At 48.3% G+C, this 17088-nt stretch overlaps 1 protein-coding gene across 2 annotated transcripts in view; it reads left to right on the top strand.

The window, feature by feature from the left end:
- The window catches only part of AP1B1 (adaptor related protein complex 1 subunit beta 1), a 53427-nt gene that overhangs the window by 12678 nt on the left and 23661 nt on the right, over nucleotides 1-17088 (top strand). For both annotated transcript variants that reach the window (XM_060028305.1, XM_060028306.1), the window contains exons 2-6: nucleotides 7252-7314; nucleotides 11119-11224; nucleotides 13738-13873; nucleotides 14644-14889; nucleotides 16100-16290. In XM_060028305.1, coding sequence (XP_059884288.1) covers nucleotides 7278-7314; nucleotides 11119-11224; nucleotides 13738-13873; nucleotides 14644-14889; nucleotides 16100-16290 — 716 coding nt within the window. In that variant the 5' untranslated portion in view covers nucleotides 7252-7277. The remainder of the gene's footprint in view (nucleotides 1-7251; nucleotides 7315-11118; nucleotides 11225-13737; nucleotides 13874-14643; nucleotides 14890-16099; nucleotides 16291-17088) is intronic.

Below are 17088 nucleotides of genomic sequence, written 5' to 3'. Positions count from 1 at the left end.
GGGGCAATGGTGTTTGAGCAAAGACTGAAGGAGGAGCCCGGGGGTGGGGATAGTGTTTTGAATTAGATGCACCATTGTTTTCTAAACTGCATTATGTTTAAAAGAGATGATACATGCATAGGATATAAAATTCCCAAGATAGACAAAGGTAAACGATGAAGGGTCAGTCTCTTACCCCAACCATTGGTAATCCAGCTTCCTTTCTTGAGGCAACCACTGTCCACTTTTCTTATTTACCCTTTCAAGGATAGTCCATGCATTTGCAAACACTTGGTATTTATGTTTTATTAATATTTTAATTTTTAATAGAAATGGTAGTATACTACATATAGTTTTTCATCTTGCTTTTTTTCACTTAATATCTTAGAGAGTGTTACATACAAGTACATGTAGAACTGCCTCATTCTTTTTCATGATTGCACAGTATTCCCCATGTCTGTATGTAGTGCCGTAATTTTTTTTTTTAACATCTTTATTGGGGTATAATTGCTTTACAATGGTGTGTTAGTTTCTGCTTTATGACAAAGTGAATCAGTTATACATATACATATGTTCCCATATCTCTTCCCTCTTGCGTCTCCCTCCCTCCCACCCTCCCTATCCCACCCCTCCAGGCGGTCACAAAGCACTGAGCTGATATCCCTGTGTTATGCGGCTGCTTCCCACTAGCTATCTACCTTACATTTGTTAGTGTATATATGTCCATGCCTCTCTCTCGCCTTGTCAGAGCTCACCCTTCCCCCTCCCCATATCCTCAAGTCCGTTCTCCAGGACTTGGTCTGTGTCTTTATTCCTGTCTTACCCCTAGGTTCTTCATGACATTTTTTTTCTTAAATTCCATATATATGTGTTAGCATATGGTATTTGTCTTTCTCTTTCTGACTTACTTCACTCTGTATGACAGACTCTAAGTCTATCCACTTCATTACAAATAGCTCAATTTCGTTTCTTTTTTAAACCAGTCAGTCCTCTGTGGGAGGACATTTAAGGTGTTTACAGTGTTTTGCTATTATAAAGGATGCCACATGAGTAACTATATCTACATAGTTTTATACATATAGAAGAAACTCCTGGAAGCAGAATTACTAGGTCAGTGGGTAAGTACCTTTGCAATTTTGGTAGCTGCTGTTGCCAAATTACTATAGAGGTTGTAGCAATTTAGACTCTCACTAGCATCGTATGAGGGTATCTATTTCCCCACATCAACACCAACAAGGAGTGTTAGCAGACTTCTGGGCCTTTACCAATCCAATAGCTGATGGATGGTATTTCATTGTAATTTCCATTTCTCTTACAAGTAAGCCTAAATCGTTGTATTTCATTTTCTATGAATGGGTCACATCCTTCGCCATTCTCTTTATAGTCACTTTTTATGTATTAAGGAAAATAAGCTTTTGTGATGTGATGCAACATTTTTTGTATGTGTGTTTCTTTTGTTTTGTACGCCATTTGGTTTTTATTGGTTTTGCCATGCAGGAAAACTTGATTTTTATATAATTGAATTCATAGGTCTTTTAAGACTTCTTGATTTTATGTCATACTCAGAAAGGCTTTATTTCCTTTGGATTATACAGTGCTCTATTTTTCTTCTCCAGCATTGGGTTCTACTTTGTTATTTTTTTTAAATAATTAATGTTTGTTTAATTTACACCAAGTGAAATGCTCAGCTCTTACGTGTACAGTTTGGCCAGTATCTGCATCAAAATACAGATCATTTCCGTCACCCCTAGAGTTCTTTCACCCACGCATAAATCAGTCCTTCCCACCTAGAAGCATCCACTGATCAGACTTCTGTCACTATAGGTTAATTTTGCCTCTTCTGCTTATTCTAGAATTTCATATTTACGATGTTTATGTTTGCAGTTGTCAGTGTCTTTCATTCTCACATTATCCCGTCAGTGGTAAATTCCCCATTTTTTTTTTGATTTATTTTTTTATTTATCTTTGGCTGCTTTGGGTCTTCGTTGCTGTGCATGGGCTTTCTCTAGTTGTGGCGGGCTGGGGCTACTCTTCATTGCGGTGCGAGGGTTTCTTATTGCAGTGGCTTCTCTTATTGTGGAGCACGGACTCTAGGCGCACGGGCTTCAGTATTTGCGGCTCGCGGGCTCTAGAGTGCAGGCTCAGTAGTTGTGGCGCACGGGCTTAGTTGCTCCGTGGCATGTGGGATCTTCCTGGACCAGGGCTCAAACCCTTGCCCCCTGCGTTGGCAGGTGGATTCTTAACCACTGCGCCACCAGGGAAGTCCCTGAGTTCCCCATTTTTAAGAGATGAAGTTGAATTGTAGAGATGAAGTAAACTGTAACCTCAGCTCAGTAGTCTTCAGTTAATTATTATTAGCAAGTTTGAGACCTTGGAGAAAAGTTGAAATATATTCAATATTTTCTTTTTTAAAAAATTAATTAATTAATTTATTGATCTTGGTTGTGTTGGGTCTTCGTTGCTGCGTGCGGGCTTTCTCCAGTTGTGGCAAGCAAGGGCCACTCCTCGTTGCTGTGCACAGGCCTCTCACTGCGGTGGCCTCTCCCATTGCGGAGCACGGGCTCCAGGCACACGGGCCTCAGTAGTTGTGGCATGTGGGCTCAGTAGTTGTGGTGCACGGGCTCTAGAGCGCCAGCTCAGTAGTTGTGGCGCACAGGCTCAGTTTCTCTGCAGCATGTGGGATCCTCCTGGACCAGGGATCAAACCCATGTCCCCTTCATTGGCAGGCATATTCCTAACCACTGCGCCACCAGGGATGTCCCTCAATATTTTCTCAAAAAAAATTTTTTTTTTTTTTTTTGTGGCGCTATGCGGCATGCGGGATCCTAGTTCCCCAGCCAGGGATCTAACCCATGCCTTCTGCACTGGAAGCATGGAGTCTTAACCACTGGACCACCAGGGAAGTCCCTTAATGTGTTTTTTAATAGATTTAAATTCATTTTGTTAGCTTAAAACACAGAAAGATATTTTTAATCTCCTGGTCATAAAATTACATTTAGATTTGTGATGATGCAAAAATTTTAAAAGTGTTGAGGACTTTTTTTCTTAAACCCAACCCTAACTCCAGTTGCTAAAATTCAGTCTTTAGCTGACAATATTTTTTGTGAGTTTTTTTCCTTTCCTTTTCTTCCTAGGGCCTCATTTTTCCACTCTTAAATTACATCTTTGTCCCTGGCCAGTATGTCAGTGATTCTCACCAAGGACTTCTTTATAATTCTAGAAAACGTAGGAGAAAACTACTCTGTTTCAGGCCTTATTACTCAGTTCATTTCTTTACACCTAGTGACAAGGGAAGCAGCCCTTGTCAATAGGATTTAAAACCAAGAAAAAAGTGAGATTAACAGGAACTGGCCCTGGGATTGTGGCATCAGAATCATCTACTGGGAATGGATGTGGGGAGGGAGGACAGAGGTGGGGACAGCAGCAGTGTCTCCTCCAAAGACAAACTGGTCCCAGGTGTGCCCCGCTTTGAATTTGGACAGTGCCATCCCCTTCAGGCATTCCTTGGCCTGTAAATACTGAAACTGAGGGGTATCCCAGCATAGAATGCTGTATCCTTAGCAGAAGTGACTCATCACATTGGCCAGAGCAGCTTCTGAAACAAAAATTCCCTCCAATTATTGCTTTTTTTAATGCGCTCTGCCACTTCCAAAGATGGAATCCAAACCCTAAGCTTTTTCTTGCCTAAATTGGCTGCTTGCTTTCAATTGTGGCTCATGTACATGGTCAGAGTCTTGGCCCCTGTGGCCTCCATTAACAGGGATACAATGCATAGCAACGGCTGAGAGCAGGGCCAAGAAAAGCACCAGTCTTTCCTGTGGCATCTGCAAGTCTGAGCTCAAAGTCTGACTGAACTGTAGGGTTTTTTCCATTCCTGCAGAGAGAATGAAAAATCTCTCTTGCGCTGATACCCTAGGCAACTGCGGTGAAAGAACATGCAGAGGTAGCCACCCTCAGTAGATCCACATGGTGCTGGTGATCTTTCATGGTGAGGTGAGGTTTTTTCATCGGTGCTCTGGGGTGGCTTTGCAAAAGCATTTTCATTTCTCTCCATCTTCTCCTTCCTCCTCTACCTTAATTTCCTGTATGTGAAACAACTTCAGAGGGATACAATTTCTGCATCAGCAGTCCCACTGGGCCCTCTGCAGAGGGATATGCGAAATAGATACTGCGGAGGAAAGAGGCCACCAGCGCCAGCCGTCACATGGGATGGCGGTTTAAGTTTGTGAGTAGTTGCTTAGCACCTGTAAAAGGAAGAGTGTCATCAAAAGCTCCAGCTGTAGGGGCATCAGCAGCTGTGGTGGCTTCGCTAGCTGACCCTGCAGCTCTCTTGCTTTTTTTAATCCCCCAAAGAGAAATTTTCCCACCCTTTCTCCATCTGGGTGGTTGCATCCAACACAGATCTGCCAGGCTGTGTTCTGGGAATTCAGGGCCCTTGGATGTTGTGTTGTGCCTGCAGATGAGGGGAACACCTGTGACACCCTCCTCTACCAGAGAAGGAAGAATTTCTGGGCAGCGCTGAAGTTGGACATCTAAGGTAGTTTTTGCTTTGTTCACTTTGATTTCCTTCTAGATTTAACGTTGGAGGGGTTTGTACGTTACTTTCTGTGATTTTTTGGCCTGTGATTTTTAGCCCCTCTTGCCTTCATTGATCCCTCTTCTTCAACTAAATTTAACCTTGGGAAACCCAAGGTACTCTCCTATTCTGGATACCTCTGGTTATGCTCTCAGGCCTGTGACTTCTGAAGCCATACAGCCTTTTATTGTGTGACAGACGTGCCATTGCCTTCTTTACCTGCTCATTCTCAGAGCTCCACAAAGAACCTCTAGGTTGGTGAGGTTTCTCTGAGAAAATGGCTTTCTCTGTGCTCAAAATGAAATTATTTTTAATGTATGTAAACTCCGGTAGGAAACAAGTGCTTATATAGTTACCTCACAGCTGTCGGAGAGCAGGCTGAGGGTTCCTGGGCTTTTCAGTGGCTACTTTTCATTTCTTTCAACAACTATTGACTGAACCCTGGCCACGCTTGTGTGGAGGATGGATGCAGCTGTGGACCAGGCCGACTTGGGTCCTTGCCTTTGTGGATCTGTTTGCAGCCCTGACTCCCGCTGCTGAGACTGGCAGTTAGTGGCCCCGCAGTGGCACTGGCATCAGCAGACACGGGTCTCTTCTGGTCTTTCCCACAGCTCCCACAGAAAAGTGCCATCATCCCTTTTCAACCTGACAAAGCAAAAGGAATGTGGAATTGTGTCTTTTTCTTTATACTTTTGTCAGTGAAGCCTTTATTCCTTTATCCTAATGGGATCCACAAAGGCTTTAAGGCAGCCTTGAGGCAGTACTTATCGGTTCCCTGTTGGTTACTGAAACAAAACCTATGGGCAGGTGTCTCAGTTGGGAAACAGCCCTGTTGCCATCCTGCCATAAATACAGGCTTAAACTGGAAAAATACAGTTGGGCTGCAGGGGAGCTGTGTTGCCATTGTTTCCGGAGATTTTTTATAAAATAAATTTATTTATTTTATTTATTTATTTTTGGCTGTGTTGGGTCTTCATTGCTGCGTATGGGCTTTCTCTAGGTGCAGAGGGGGGGCTACTCTTTGTTGCAGTGCATGGGCTTCTCATTGCGGTGGCTTTTCTTGTGGAGCATGGGCTCTAGGCGCACGGGCTTCATTAGTTGTGGCCAATGGGCTCTATAGCTCAGGCTCAGTAGTAGTGGTGCACTGGTTTAGTTGCTCCGCGGCATGTGGGATCTTCCCGGACCAGGGTTTGAACCCATGTCCCCTGCGTTGGCAGGTGGATTCTTAACCACTGCGCCACCAGGGAAGTCCCTCCAGAGACTTTTGAGATGTTCCTTGACTCCTCACATACATCGCAAGAGTAACCTTAATCTCCCCCTACTGATAGCAATGAATTGAAAGAAGATATTAATGGTTTACATGTTTGAGTCTCTTCTATAGAGGCAACAGAAGGGACCAAGTGAGTGAGTTTTCTCCATGCAAATGTCTGTTCTTTGGGTTGTGTGGTTTTATGTACCATGTGAAACTATAGGTAGGACTGGAAGTTGAAAGTCTCATGGCTTTTTGGACTGAGTCCTTAAGCCACTCTCAGGGTTCTGTCCTTTCTCTCAGATGGGGAAGCAGAATTCCCTCCTCTCTAGAGCACAGGTCCTGAGCTCAGATGGACCTGAAATTGTCTCCCAGTCCAGCCATTTACAAGCCATGTGACCTTGGGCAAGTTACTTAACATCCCTGAGCCTCAGTTTCCTCATCTAAAAAGGGGGTAAAAGCAATTACTTTATTGGTAGAATTAAATGAGATAATGTTTGTAAAGCTTTAATAGGGGTTCAGTAAATGATAGCTTCTTAATAAATGTTAGAACAACCCCTGAAGCCTCTGCCATGCATCCAGGGTACTTGGCTCCTGTGTAGCTTCTTATATCTCTCATCTGTTGACCAAGAATAACTATTGAAGTTACATCGTAAATACTCAGCAAATTGTTGAATGAATGAGAGGGCCTTGGTACTTTCTTTGCCCTGTTGCCTTAGACCAGTACTTCACAGTGTGAGTTTTACCCTAGGAGGTGTCCTGAGAGGTGCTTTGAGAAAACTGACCAGTCAGATTTGGGGAGTGCTGTAGAGTCTGCAGTGTGTAGTTTCTAGCCCTCTCTAGAGATGAATAGTGCCTATCACTGTTTAGAGAAGCTTGGAAAAGTTGGGTAGAGAAGAAATCTCTCTAGCTTTTTAACCTTGGCGTTTTCCAAGCTCCTTTGACTATATAGGCAATGATAGTGATAGTACTTCCATGAGTCTGTGATGAGGCTTCAGTGAGTTCACATGTGAGAAGCACTTAGTGCTGGGCAGAGTGAGCACCACAGAGGGGCTGCTGTAACCATGATTGTTCAGTGCTTTTTAATCTGTGGACTCTTCCAAAGTATTGAGCCATTCCCTACCGATGGACATTTAAGTTATTTCCAGTGGTATATTGTTATGGACAGTGCTGCAGGATATAAAACCCTTTTATCCTGTGCAGATATTTCTGTGGGAGAGATTCCTAGAAGTAAAATCCCTGGGTCAAAGAATACGCACATTTTAAAATTTGATAGATCCTTCGGAATTACCCTCCAAAATCTAATCAGCCATTATCTAACAGTTCATTTGCCCAGTAAAGAGATGAGAAGCTATCTCCCCTCATCAGGCATGCACTGGATCCCTCTCCCCTCTTGTGAAATGAAGAATGGAACGCAAGGGCAAGTTACCTCTTTTCTGTCTTGCAGAGTCTGGCCACAGATAAGGGACCAAAATGACGGACTCAAAATATTTCACCACAACCAAGAAAGGTACTGTTTGTTTCATTGTGGGGTCTTTTGTGTTTTTTTTTTTTTTTTTTTTGGCTGCCTTTGGTATTCATTGCTGCACACGGGCTTTCTCTAGTTGCAGCAGGTGGGGGCTACTTTTCATTGCAGTGCACGGGCTTCTCATTGCAGTGGCTTCTCTTGTTGCAGAGCACGGGCTCTAGGCGTGTGGGCTTCAGTAGTCATGGCACGCGGGCTCAGTAGTTGTGGCTCACCGGCTCTAGAATGCAGGCTCAGTAGTTGTGGTGCACGGGCTTAGCTGCTCTGTGGCATGTGGGATCTTTCCGGACCAGGGCTCAAACCCGTGTCCCCTGCATTGGCAGGCGGATTCTTAACCACTGCGCCAGCAGGGACATCCCCATTGTGGGGTCTTATCCTCTTCTTTCCTTGCCCGACCCTTCTGCTTGCTCCCTGTGGTAGTGGGGGGTTGAGGGCGTGTGGAGACCTGGAAGCAAGTGGCAAGAATCACTGAGAGCATTTTGAACCTTGTGGATCCGGAAATTTGAACTGCAGATGGTGTAAGAAGTATGACTACTTTCAGAATTCCAGAAGGAAAAAGCATTAGCTCCACGTATAGAAAAAAGCCCTCTTTTGTTCCCTATGGCTTTAAATTGTGAAAAATGACGCCCCACCGCCCAGAGGAAAGAAAGCACACAATCCTGTCAGCAACTGCACAGTGGTATCTGTGCATGTTTGGTCCTTATCGTTGGGCACATGTTTTACGTGGTTGAAGTCAGAGTTTATATCCTGTTTTTCATCTAGCATTATCATAAACGTTTCCCCACAGTTCTGAAGACTCAGTCTGTTGAGTTGCTGCATCAAAATTTGCTAAGCTAGTCTTGTATTGTTTGGGTATTACAGTTGATTTTGCTTTTCGGGAAATGGAGTTGGTTGTAGTGGCTGACAAATGTGCTTTAACCCTGTAAGCAATCTTTCTGGCTGGCCCTTCCTTCCTCCTTCCTTCCCTCCAAGTGAGATTAACACTCGCCTGCTGACCAGATGAGGAGAGTTTGTTGTTGGGTCAGCTGAGCCAGGACCTGCAGTCCCCTCATCAGGTGGTTCATTTCTCAGTCCAGCCAGTTTTTCTGTGTCTCTTCCATGTGCAGTGGAGGAGACAAATGGAGTCTCTGACCTGGCTTTGCTTGCCCTTGGGCAGAGAGGACAGTTTATTTATTTATTTATCTATTTATTTTAACTTAAAAATTTTTTTATTTATTTATTTTTGGCTGTGTTGGGTCTTCGTTGCTGCACGCAGGCTTTCTCTAGTTGTGGCGAGCAGGGACTCCTCTTCGTTGTGGTGTGCGGGCTTCTCATTGTGGTGGTTTCTCTTGTTGTGGAGCACGGGCTCTAGGCGCATGGGCTTCAGTAGTTGTGACGAGCGGACTCTAGAGCGCAGGCTCAGTAGTTGTGGCGCACGGGCTTAGTTGTTCCGCGGCCTGTGGGATCTTCCCGGACCAGGGATCAAACCTGTGTCCCCTGCATTGGCAGGCAGATTCTTATCCAGTGCGCCACCAGGGAAGCCTGAGAGGACAGTTTATTAAGTAGTGATCACTCTAAAGGGCAGTGGGTGCTGTGATAAGGGAGGGGCGGGGCCCGTGGGAGGGTTGGGGTGGAGCTAGACAGATAAAATGGGGTGGAGTGAGTGCTGTCCCAGGTCCATCAGGGAAAGGAAAGCCTAGGCACAAGTTACTGAAGAGCGTGATGGAAGAAAGGTTGGAGAGGTTTGTGGTGCCTGGCGAGCCAGGTCAAAGTGGGTGAACAGTGCCGAGTAAACTGAGGTGTCAGTAGTGGGGGTTTTTTTATGGGTTTTCTTTTGAGGAGAATGTCTAGAGAAATATCTGGGACCAAATTTGACATCATTGATGGTTTTAGGCAGGGGGAGGTCAGAGGCAGATTCTAATCAAGGATCGAAGTGGGTGAGGCTGTGGAGAGGCAGGGAGATCAGAACCACAGTTCGCATGAGAGATGATGCTGCCTGAGCTGGGGAGGAAGGCAGGGGTGTTGGGGATAGAACTGGATGCCTCGTATGTGATTGAGGAGGTAGGCTTGGTAACTGGTTGGATTTGGGGCACATTATAGGAAGGAGGCATTTCTGAAGCAGGCAGATCCCGGGATCACCTCACTAGCCTTCTTGGGGCCAAGGTGACTCGGGCCTAGATCCATCAGTTGACTGCCAGTTGTACTGAATCTGGCCAAACACCTCAAACAAAGCAGGGGCAGCCCAGCAGCAAGGCCCAGGGTCAGTCACATGGTCTGTTGGATCTCATAGCAGGGACACAGCCCCCTTAGTCCCTTGGAGGAGAAGGGCGTGTGTTCCTTCAGCTCTCCAGAGCCTTGGATTTGAACTGCAAGGTCTGCAGATTCCTTCTGGCTCTGTTGAGCAATATCCTCAATGTGGCCTTGCCCGGGCTGTGCTGCATGATTGTTCTTAATTAACCTGCTTACTGTCTCTCATCTCAAGTCTTTGCTGAACACCACATTGTTCAGTCATTAAAAAAATTTTTTAAAAAAGAACAAAACAAACAACAACAACAAAAAAGAACAACAAAAAAACCCTGTTAGTTTTCTTTTTTTCACTGTAAATCCATCTAGAACTTCTCCTAGCACTTCCCCCCACATGATAGTTTCTGCTTCACCCCCAACCCAAGTAACTTGAGAGGGAAGCCCGGGACTCTCCTACAAAAGAGGGAGCCAAGACAGAGGTTCACGTGGTAAATTAGTAATAATAGTGACCACGTTTAATGCAGGCCACTGAGTGCCAGGCACTGAGCTGAGCGTTTTGCATCTGTTACATGAGAAGAGTCAAGGCCCCAGGCAAGGCAGAGAGTACAGACAAGGAAATGGTTTCAGAGAAGCAGGGTGAATGTCCTGGGTCGGCCAGAGCACATGGGCTTTGGAGCTGGCAGACCTGGTTTTGAATCTTAGCCTTCCTCCTCATGGCTGTGTCCTTGGGCAAGTTCCTGAACCTCTTCTGGCCTCCATTTGCTCATCTGCAAAATGCGGGCAAGTGTGGAGTTGTTGTGAGGATGCAATGAGAAAAGGTGTGGGAAGAAGTTAGGGAGGTGCCTGGCTTAGAGAAAGGCTCAGGAAAGGCTGGCTGCAGCTGGTTTAAGGGCAGGAGGTCTGTCTCACTCCAGCATCTGCCCTCTTAACCTGTTATTGGGGTTATCAGGCCCCTGACTACCTCTCCATGGCAGGGCCCTGAACAGTCCTACTTCCTTGTTTGCTTTTTCCAGATCATCAAGTTCTTAAGAACAGTTTATTAAATGCTAGAGCCCTCGTGGGACAGCTGAATTCCCATTTTCAGAGCCGAGCAACCACTTGTGGATCAGGAAGTGAAACCCTGAGTGAGCTCTTTTAACTCGAAGCGCTAGGAAAACAGGAAAAGCCTGAGCAAATCCTGCCCTTTTCCCTCAAACCTTAAGTCCCCAGGTTCCATCCCACACTGCTTTGAGGGCTTTGGGTGTGGGTGGCTGAGGAGAGCTTTGCTTCCCTCGGCATGTTTTTAGCCATCTGGCTGAGCAGGACCTGGCAGCAAATTTTTTGTCTCCCTCAGAACCTCTGTAGCTTCCATGGCTCCTCTCCCCCCGATCTGACGTGATCTCCAACCTTCCTTCCTGATAATTCAGTTGTTTCTGCCTGCCCACCCAGGGCCAGGGCCTGAAGCTGCCTTCAGCGGGCAGCACAGAGTGTCTTCCCTGCCTCCCTCCCATTCTTTTGGAAGTTGGGGACTGGGAAGCGCCCTTTGGCAGAGTGGAAATGGATCACTCATGCTGCCTCCTTTTTTAGGGGAAATCTTCGAGCTGAAGGCAGAACTGAACAGTGACAAGAAGGAGAAGAAGAAGGAGGCGGTGAAGAAAGTGATTGCGTCCATGACCGTGGGCAAAGATGTCAGGTGTGCAGGGGTAGGCTGGCTGGCAGCTGGAGGCAGCTGACAGAGGGAAGCTTTTGAGCTTGGGTCCAGTTCGATCCCTCCTTTAAGATATCCCTAGGGACCCATGTCTCCCCTGGTGTAGCTCCCTTCGCAGATCTTTCCAAATAGAAGGTTTTGTTTGCAGAGGGGTCATGTGCTCAGATGTTGATGGGGTCAGGCAGTAATGGAGCAAGTGAAGTGGGCTAGGTCGAAAAGGGAACAGGCAATGCAGTGGATGTGCTGTGAGCCCTGTCAGGAACTCCAGAGGATGCTGCCTGCTGGGGAAAATGACCCCAGTGGGACCAGGTCTTTAAAAAGAACGGGGAATCTGGATTTTTCATTTTAAATCTCCTTGTTTTAGATTGCCAGATGAGGGAATTCCCTGGCAGTCCAATGGTTAAGACTTGGCGCTTTCACTGCTGTAGCCCCAGGTTCAATCCCTGGTCGGGGAACTAAGATCCCACAAGCCATGTGGTGCGGCAAAAAAAAAAAAAAAAAATTGCCAGATAATACTAAACAAACAAATAAACACTGTGCAAGTAAAACACACCTGCATGTTGGGCTTGTTAAATTTGTTGTCAGTTTGCATCCCCTGGTGTGCATCTGTTGCCAGAGCACATCACATGTAGAATTGTGGCCACTCCTTTGCTCACACATCTCCCCAGCCTGGAACGTCCCTTCCCCTTGTCCATTTACACTGCTGCCTCCCTCATCATGCCGGCTGACTACCCTGAACACGCAGCATTTGCTGTGTTCCTGTCGCCTGGCACTAATTGTAGACTGTCCTCTTCTTATGTATACTTGTGCTTACCTGCCCACCACATTGTTGAGTCCCCAAGGACAGGAGCTGGGTTCTGTGACAACTTAACACTTGCACAGTGTTTGAGAGTCAGCAAAACGCTTTTAAATATTTTCCTAGCAATTCCCATACTGTAGGTAAGGATATTTTTCCTGCCAAAGAAACCAGAAACGATGACTGCCCCATGGTCACGTGGTTAATGGAGGAACTGGACTCATGCTCAGCCCTTCTGAAATCCAGACCCAGGGTGCTTTCCCCCATTCCCTCTCCTTTGGGCCCTTTTGGTGCCCAGTCCTGTGCCTCATAGGCCTGGGTGCTGACGTGGAGCAGCTCCCCATCTGGATCCCTCAGCAGGAACCCACAGCTCCGGACTTCTCCATGGATTTCCCTGTCCCATTGCCATGCTCATCAAGGGGCCTCCTGACAGCGCACAGTAGAAACAGTTCTGCAGAGAAACCTGCTGAGGACACAGTGGCAAAGGAATCAGGTGTCTGCTGGAAAACTGGGCCTCCTTCCAAGACAGATTCTTCCCAGGACAAAGCTGCTTTCGTTCAACTAGAACACCCCTGTCACAGAGGAGGCACCCCTGTCATCTCAAATGAGCTTGTTTTGCTGATGTGACGGGTCCAAAAGGCCAAGTCAGGCCTCTCAGCTCCCCCCTTTCCTGGTTCGTCATCTTCCAAGGTGATGCATCAGCTTCAGCACTGACTGGACTCTCCTGCCTGTCGGGGCTCAGGAAATTCACTTTGACCTCTTAAGTCTGTGTTACTGGGTCCTCGCCCATAAAATCACGAAAATTGAGAAGGGGGGTGATAGATAATTCCAGAGACAGAAAATTGACCACTAACCATATTTCACATGTAAAGGGGCCTGTGACCCCGGGACTGTGGGGTACCATGTTGGGAAGGGTTCTGCCCAGTATAACAGTGGTCCTGAGCATGGGCTGTGACTCAGACCTGGTGCCTTAGGCAGTTGTTTGATATTTGTGAACCTCAGTATTGTCTTCCATAAAGTGGGGATAATCCACTGACTTCTCAGGGCTGTTAAACAAGATCATTATGTAAAGCCCCTAGCACCAAGCCTGGTGTGTAGCGCGTGCTCTGTACACATGGGCTGGTTCTTAGTGGGTGCCTTGTAGTGACTGCAGCCCAGCCTACCCCTGCTCCCCTAAGCCCTCTGCAACCAGCAGCCCAATATAAGTGGCCATGTCAAGTATCAGAGAAGGAAAAACAATCGTTTCCATTTCTGTAGCACCTCCTAGATGTCAAGGACTAGATACCTTAAGTATGTTGTCTCTTTCAATTATCACAAGGGCCCTGTGAGATGGGGTTTTGTTATATCTTTCTTGCAAATGAGGAAACTGAAACTGGGGATAAAAGAATTTTCCCAACTTGATTCAGCCAGCAAGAGGCAGAGCTGGGTTTGAGCCAGGTCAGATGGGCTCTAGAGCTCATGTTTGAACCCTGTGTAAAGAACAGAGGACTTCTTTGGTTTTAAAATCACCCTTTGGAATTCCATTTCTACCAACGATGTTCACGTTAATGGAGCTGTTGCCCTGCCTTTTACTAAGAAGTCCTGTTATGTTTTCCTTCCCTCCTTCCCACTCACCCTCCTCCCCAGCCCCCATTAGCTGCCTGAAAAGTCTTCCTCTTCTTTTTTTCACCTTTCCCACATTGACGCTACTTTGACCTGCCAGTGCCCTCTTCCCCGACGTGGTGAACTGTATGCAGACGGACAACCTGGAGCTGAAAAAGCTGGTATACCTGTACTTGATGAACTATGCCAAGAGTCAGCCCGACATGGCCATCATGGCCGTCAACACCTTTGTGAAGGTAAGTAGAAGCTTGGTGTGGGGCTGGGTGCTCACTGCTCCATCTCCCCTCAGTCTCCCGGGGTGGGGCGCTACAGCCCTGGGTAGAAACACGGAGGATCCTTTCCAGGCCGTCTGACTTCCAGCCTGGGGGCCTCTTCCTCCAGCAGAGGGCTCCCGTTGTCTCCAGAAAATCTGATGCTACAGACCCTGCTAACTCATTCCATGTGAGGTCGCCCCAGGCCTTTCGATCCCCGTGTGCCCTGGGGTGAGCCATGGCCCTGTGTCATTTGCCAGCTGAGGATGCAGCATGTGTCTGAGGGCTTCCGTATTGCCCTTCTAGACTTCGCTCCTTTCTGCATGTTCTGTCCTCCAGATTGAGGAGAAACAGGGACTTGCGTCGTCAGCTCTGTGCACCTTTAAAACCTTAGCTCCCCAGCCCTGTCGATGCTTAGGTGTGGGCGAATGAGGGTTCTGTGGCCCAGTGGGAAGATTGAGGGTTGTGGTGCTGGGTGGACGCGGCTTGAATTGTGGCTCTGCTCTGTGACCGGGTGAGCTCCTGACCTTCCTGAGGGCCTTAGCTCCCTCACCTGTGAAATGGGAACAGTATTGTGTGTCTGCTGTGAGGATCAGAGGGAACAGTACAAAGCCTGGTATCTGACAGATGCTACGTGCTAAACACACGGCACTTACTTTTGGTGCTGTTGGCCACAGTCGGTGGGAGATCCCACAGCAGCTGTCTAATGTTGCTCAGCTCGCCCCTGCCCTCGGCCAATGGCTGGTTTCCCTCAGGACTGTGAGGACCCCAACCCCCTGATCCGGGCCCTGGCTGTGCGGACCATGGGCTGCATCCGCGTTGACAAGATCACAGAGTACCTATGCGAGCCACTCCGGAAGTGCCTGAAGGACGAGGACCCATATGTGCGCAAGACGGCGGCCGTGTGCGTGGCCAAGCTCCACGACATCAATGCCCAGCTGGTAGAGGACCAGGGCTTCCTGGATACCCTTAAAGACCTCATCTCTGACTCTAACCCCATGGTAAGTCTCTGCCACCCACCCTGCCACCTCCACCACCTCCAGGGTTGCTTGGGAAGACCTCTGCTTGACCCTCCACCAGGCAGCCCCAGTTCTTGGAAGTCAGAGCCCTGCGGGGTGGGCTAGCTGTTTTCCTACCCGCAGTGGTTTGGGCGCCATCTTTGGAGTGAGCTAGACCTGGATTCCCTTCTCTGCACAGCCCTCTTTAAGGAGCTGTGTGACCTCAGGCATCCTACCTAACCTTCCAGAGTCCTCTTTTCTTCATTAGTAAGATGGATCTAATTCTGCATGACTGCCGGGGGTGTTGGGAGGCTTAAGCCGTTAAGGTAATGTGCCTGGCATAGCCTGGCACACAGTGGGTGTGCACCCAAGACTAGTACCCTCCTTCCCCTTCCAGTCACTGTCATTGTCACCGTCCTCTCACCAAGACTGTCAGAGAGCTCTGAATGTGAGGTACTTCTCCCTTTCCTCACTTCTTTGCAGGGTTGTAGAGAATCACCCTTGAAGTAGTGTAGTCTGGAGGACAGGGGACCAGAAAGCAGCTGGGAGGGGAGCTGGTCTCCTCACGGCTGGTGATGGCAGCAGTTTGGAGAACAGTTCGGTAGGGCCATGTTTAAAATGAAGTATACAACCCACCCGGCCCAGACATGTCATTCTGTGTCCCTCTGAAACACTGATCCCATGCGGGTGCCGAGTGGCCAGTACGACGATGACCGTGGGAGCATTGCTTGATTACGGGAAAGTTGAAAACCACGCAGAAAACACATAAAAACAGCTGCTCTGGTGGAAATGGGTTGCAGCCCCAGAGCTTCACCTGGCAACCCCTCTGTGCTCCAGCCCCTGAGGGGCTCTGCAGGAGGAACCTTCTAGCTCTGAGAAGCACAGTTGTCAGCTCCCACAGTGAGCTGCTGTAGCTGGTAGAGCGGGACTCCGTGTTAGGTAGCAGGGAGCACTATCTGTTGCAGGAACTTGGAGCTAGATCTTTCTTGTTTTGTGTTTTTCTTTATTGTCAGGTGCACTGACTTTAGTTTCAGCTTACAGAGGAGTCAGTAGGGTGCGTGCTTGGAGTGGGTCTTGGTGCTCCAGACCCTGCCCTTCAGGTCATATTCCTTTCAGGATGTTTGAGCTCTGACTGGCCAACATCATTAGCCTCACTACCTCCCTGGCCTGAGAGCAGCATCCCAGACTCTGTCCCTTCTACCCTCTCAACCAGGTGGTGGCAAACGCAGTGGCTGCCCTCTCGGAGATCGCCGAATCTCACCCCAGCAGCAACCTGCTCGATCTGAACCCACAGTCCATTAACAAGCTGCTGACAGCCCTGAACGAGTGCACTGAGTGGGGCCAGATCTTCATCCTGGACTGCCTGGCCAACTACACACCCAAGGACGACCGGGAGGCCCAGAGGTAGGAGGCTGCCCTTGCTTGCCAGCCTCGCCAGGCCCTGGGGTGGGAGGCTCCAACCATGAGCTGGCCCCAGGCCTCCGGGGGGCTTCTTTCCAGGCCTTGCCCCACAGACCATCCTCAGACACAGAGCCAGCAGGCTGACAGTGGTGTTGCTTCAGGCAGTCAGCGCACTGCTCACTGAGGGCACAGAACAGAAGCCAGGGCCTGACCTGGGAGCTGACAGAGAGATCTTGGTCACTGCGGGCTGAGGAAAGAGGTGGACAGCATGAGAGCCACCACTCGTTGAATTCTTACTGGGTGCCTGGGACTCTGCTGGGTGCTTCCTACGCGTTAGATAATCTTTAAAGAAACTCTGTGAAGGCAGCCCCATCACTGTCCCCGTTTTACAGGTAGGGAAACTCTGACTTAGGGAGGTGGAAGAAATCACCTAGGTCACCCAGCTGGGTCTCCCCTGACTCTTGGTCCTAACCAACATGGTATCCTGCCCCTTTTTTTTTGTTTTTGTTTCTTGCGGTACGCGGGTCTCTCACTGTTGTGGCCTACTCCCGTTGCGGAGCACAGGCTCCGGACGCGCAGGCTCAGCGGCCGTGGCTCATGGGCCCTGCCGCTCCGCGGCACGCGGGATACTCCCAGACCGGGGCACGAACCCATGTCCCCTGCATCGGCAGGCGGACTCTCAACCGCTGCGCCACCAGGGAAGCCCTCCTGCCCCTTTTGAATGCCCTCACAACAGAAGGGCGTGAGTTGACATTCATCCAGTGTTTACTGACTGCCAGGCACTGTGCTCAGTGCTGTACA

The sequence above is a fragment of the Delphinus delphis genome, chromosome 13 (assembly GCF_949987515.2).
Source record: "Delphinus delphis chromosome 13, mDelDel1.2, whole genome shotgun sequence".
NCBI lineage: Eukaryota > Metazoa > Chordata > Mammalia > Artiodactyla > Delphinidae > Delphinus > Delphinus delphis.
This window is presented reverse-complemented; position numbering and strand designations above follow the sequence as displayed.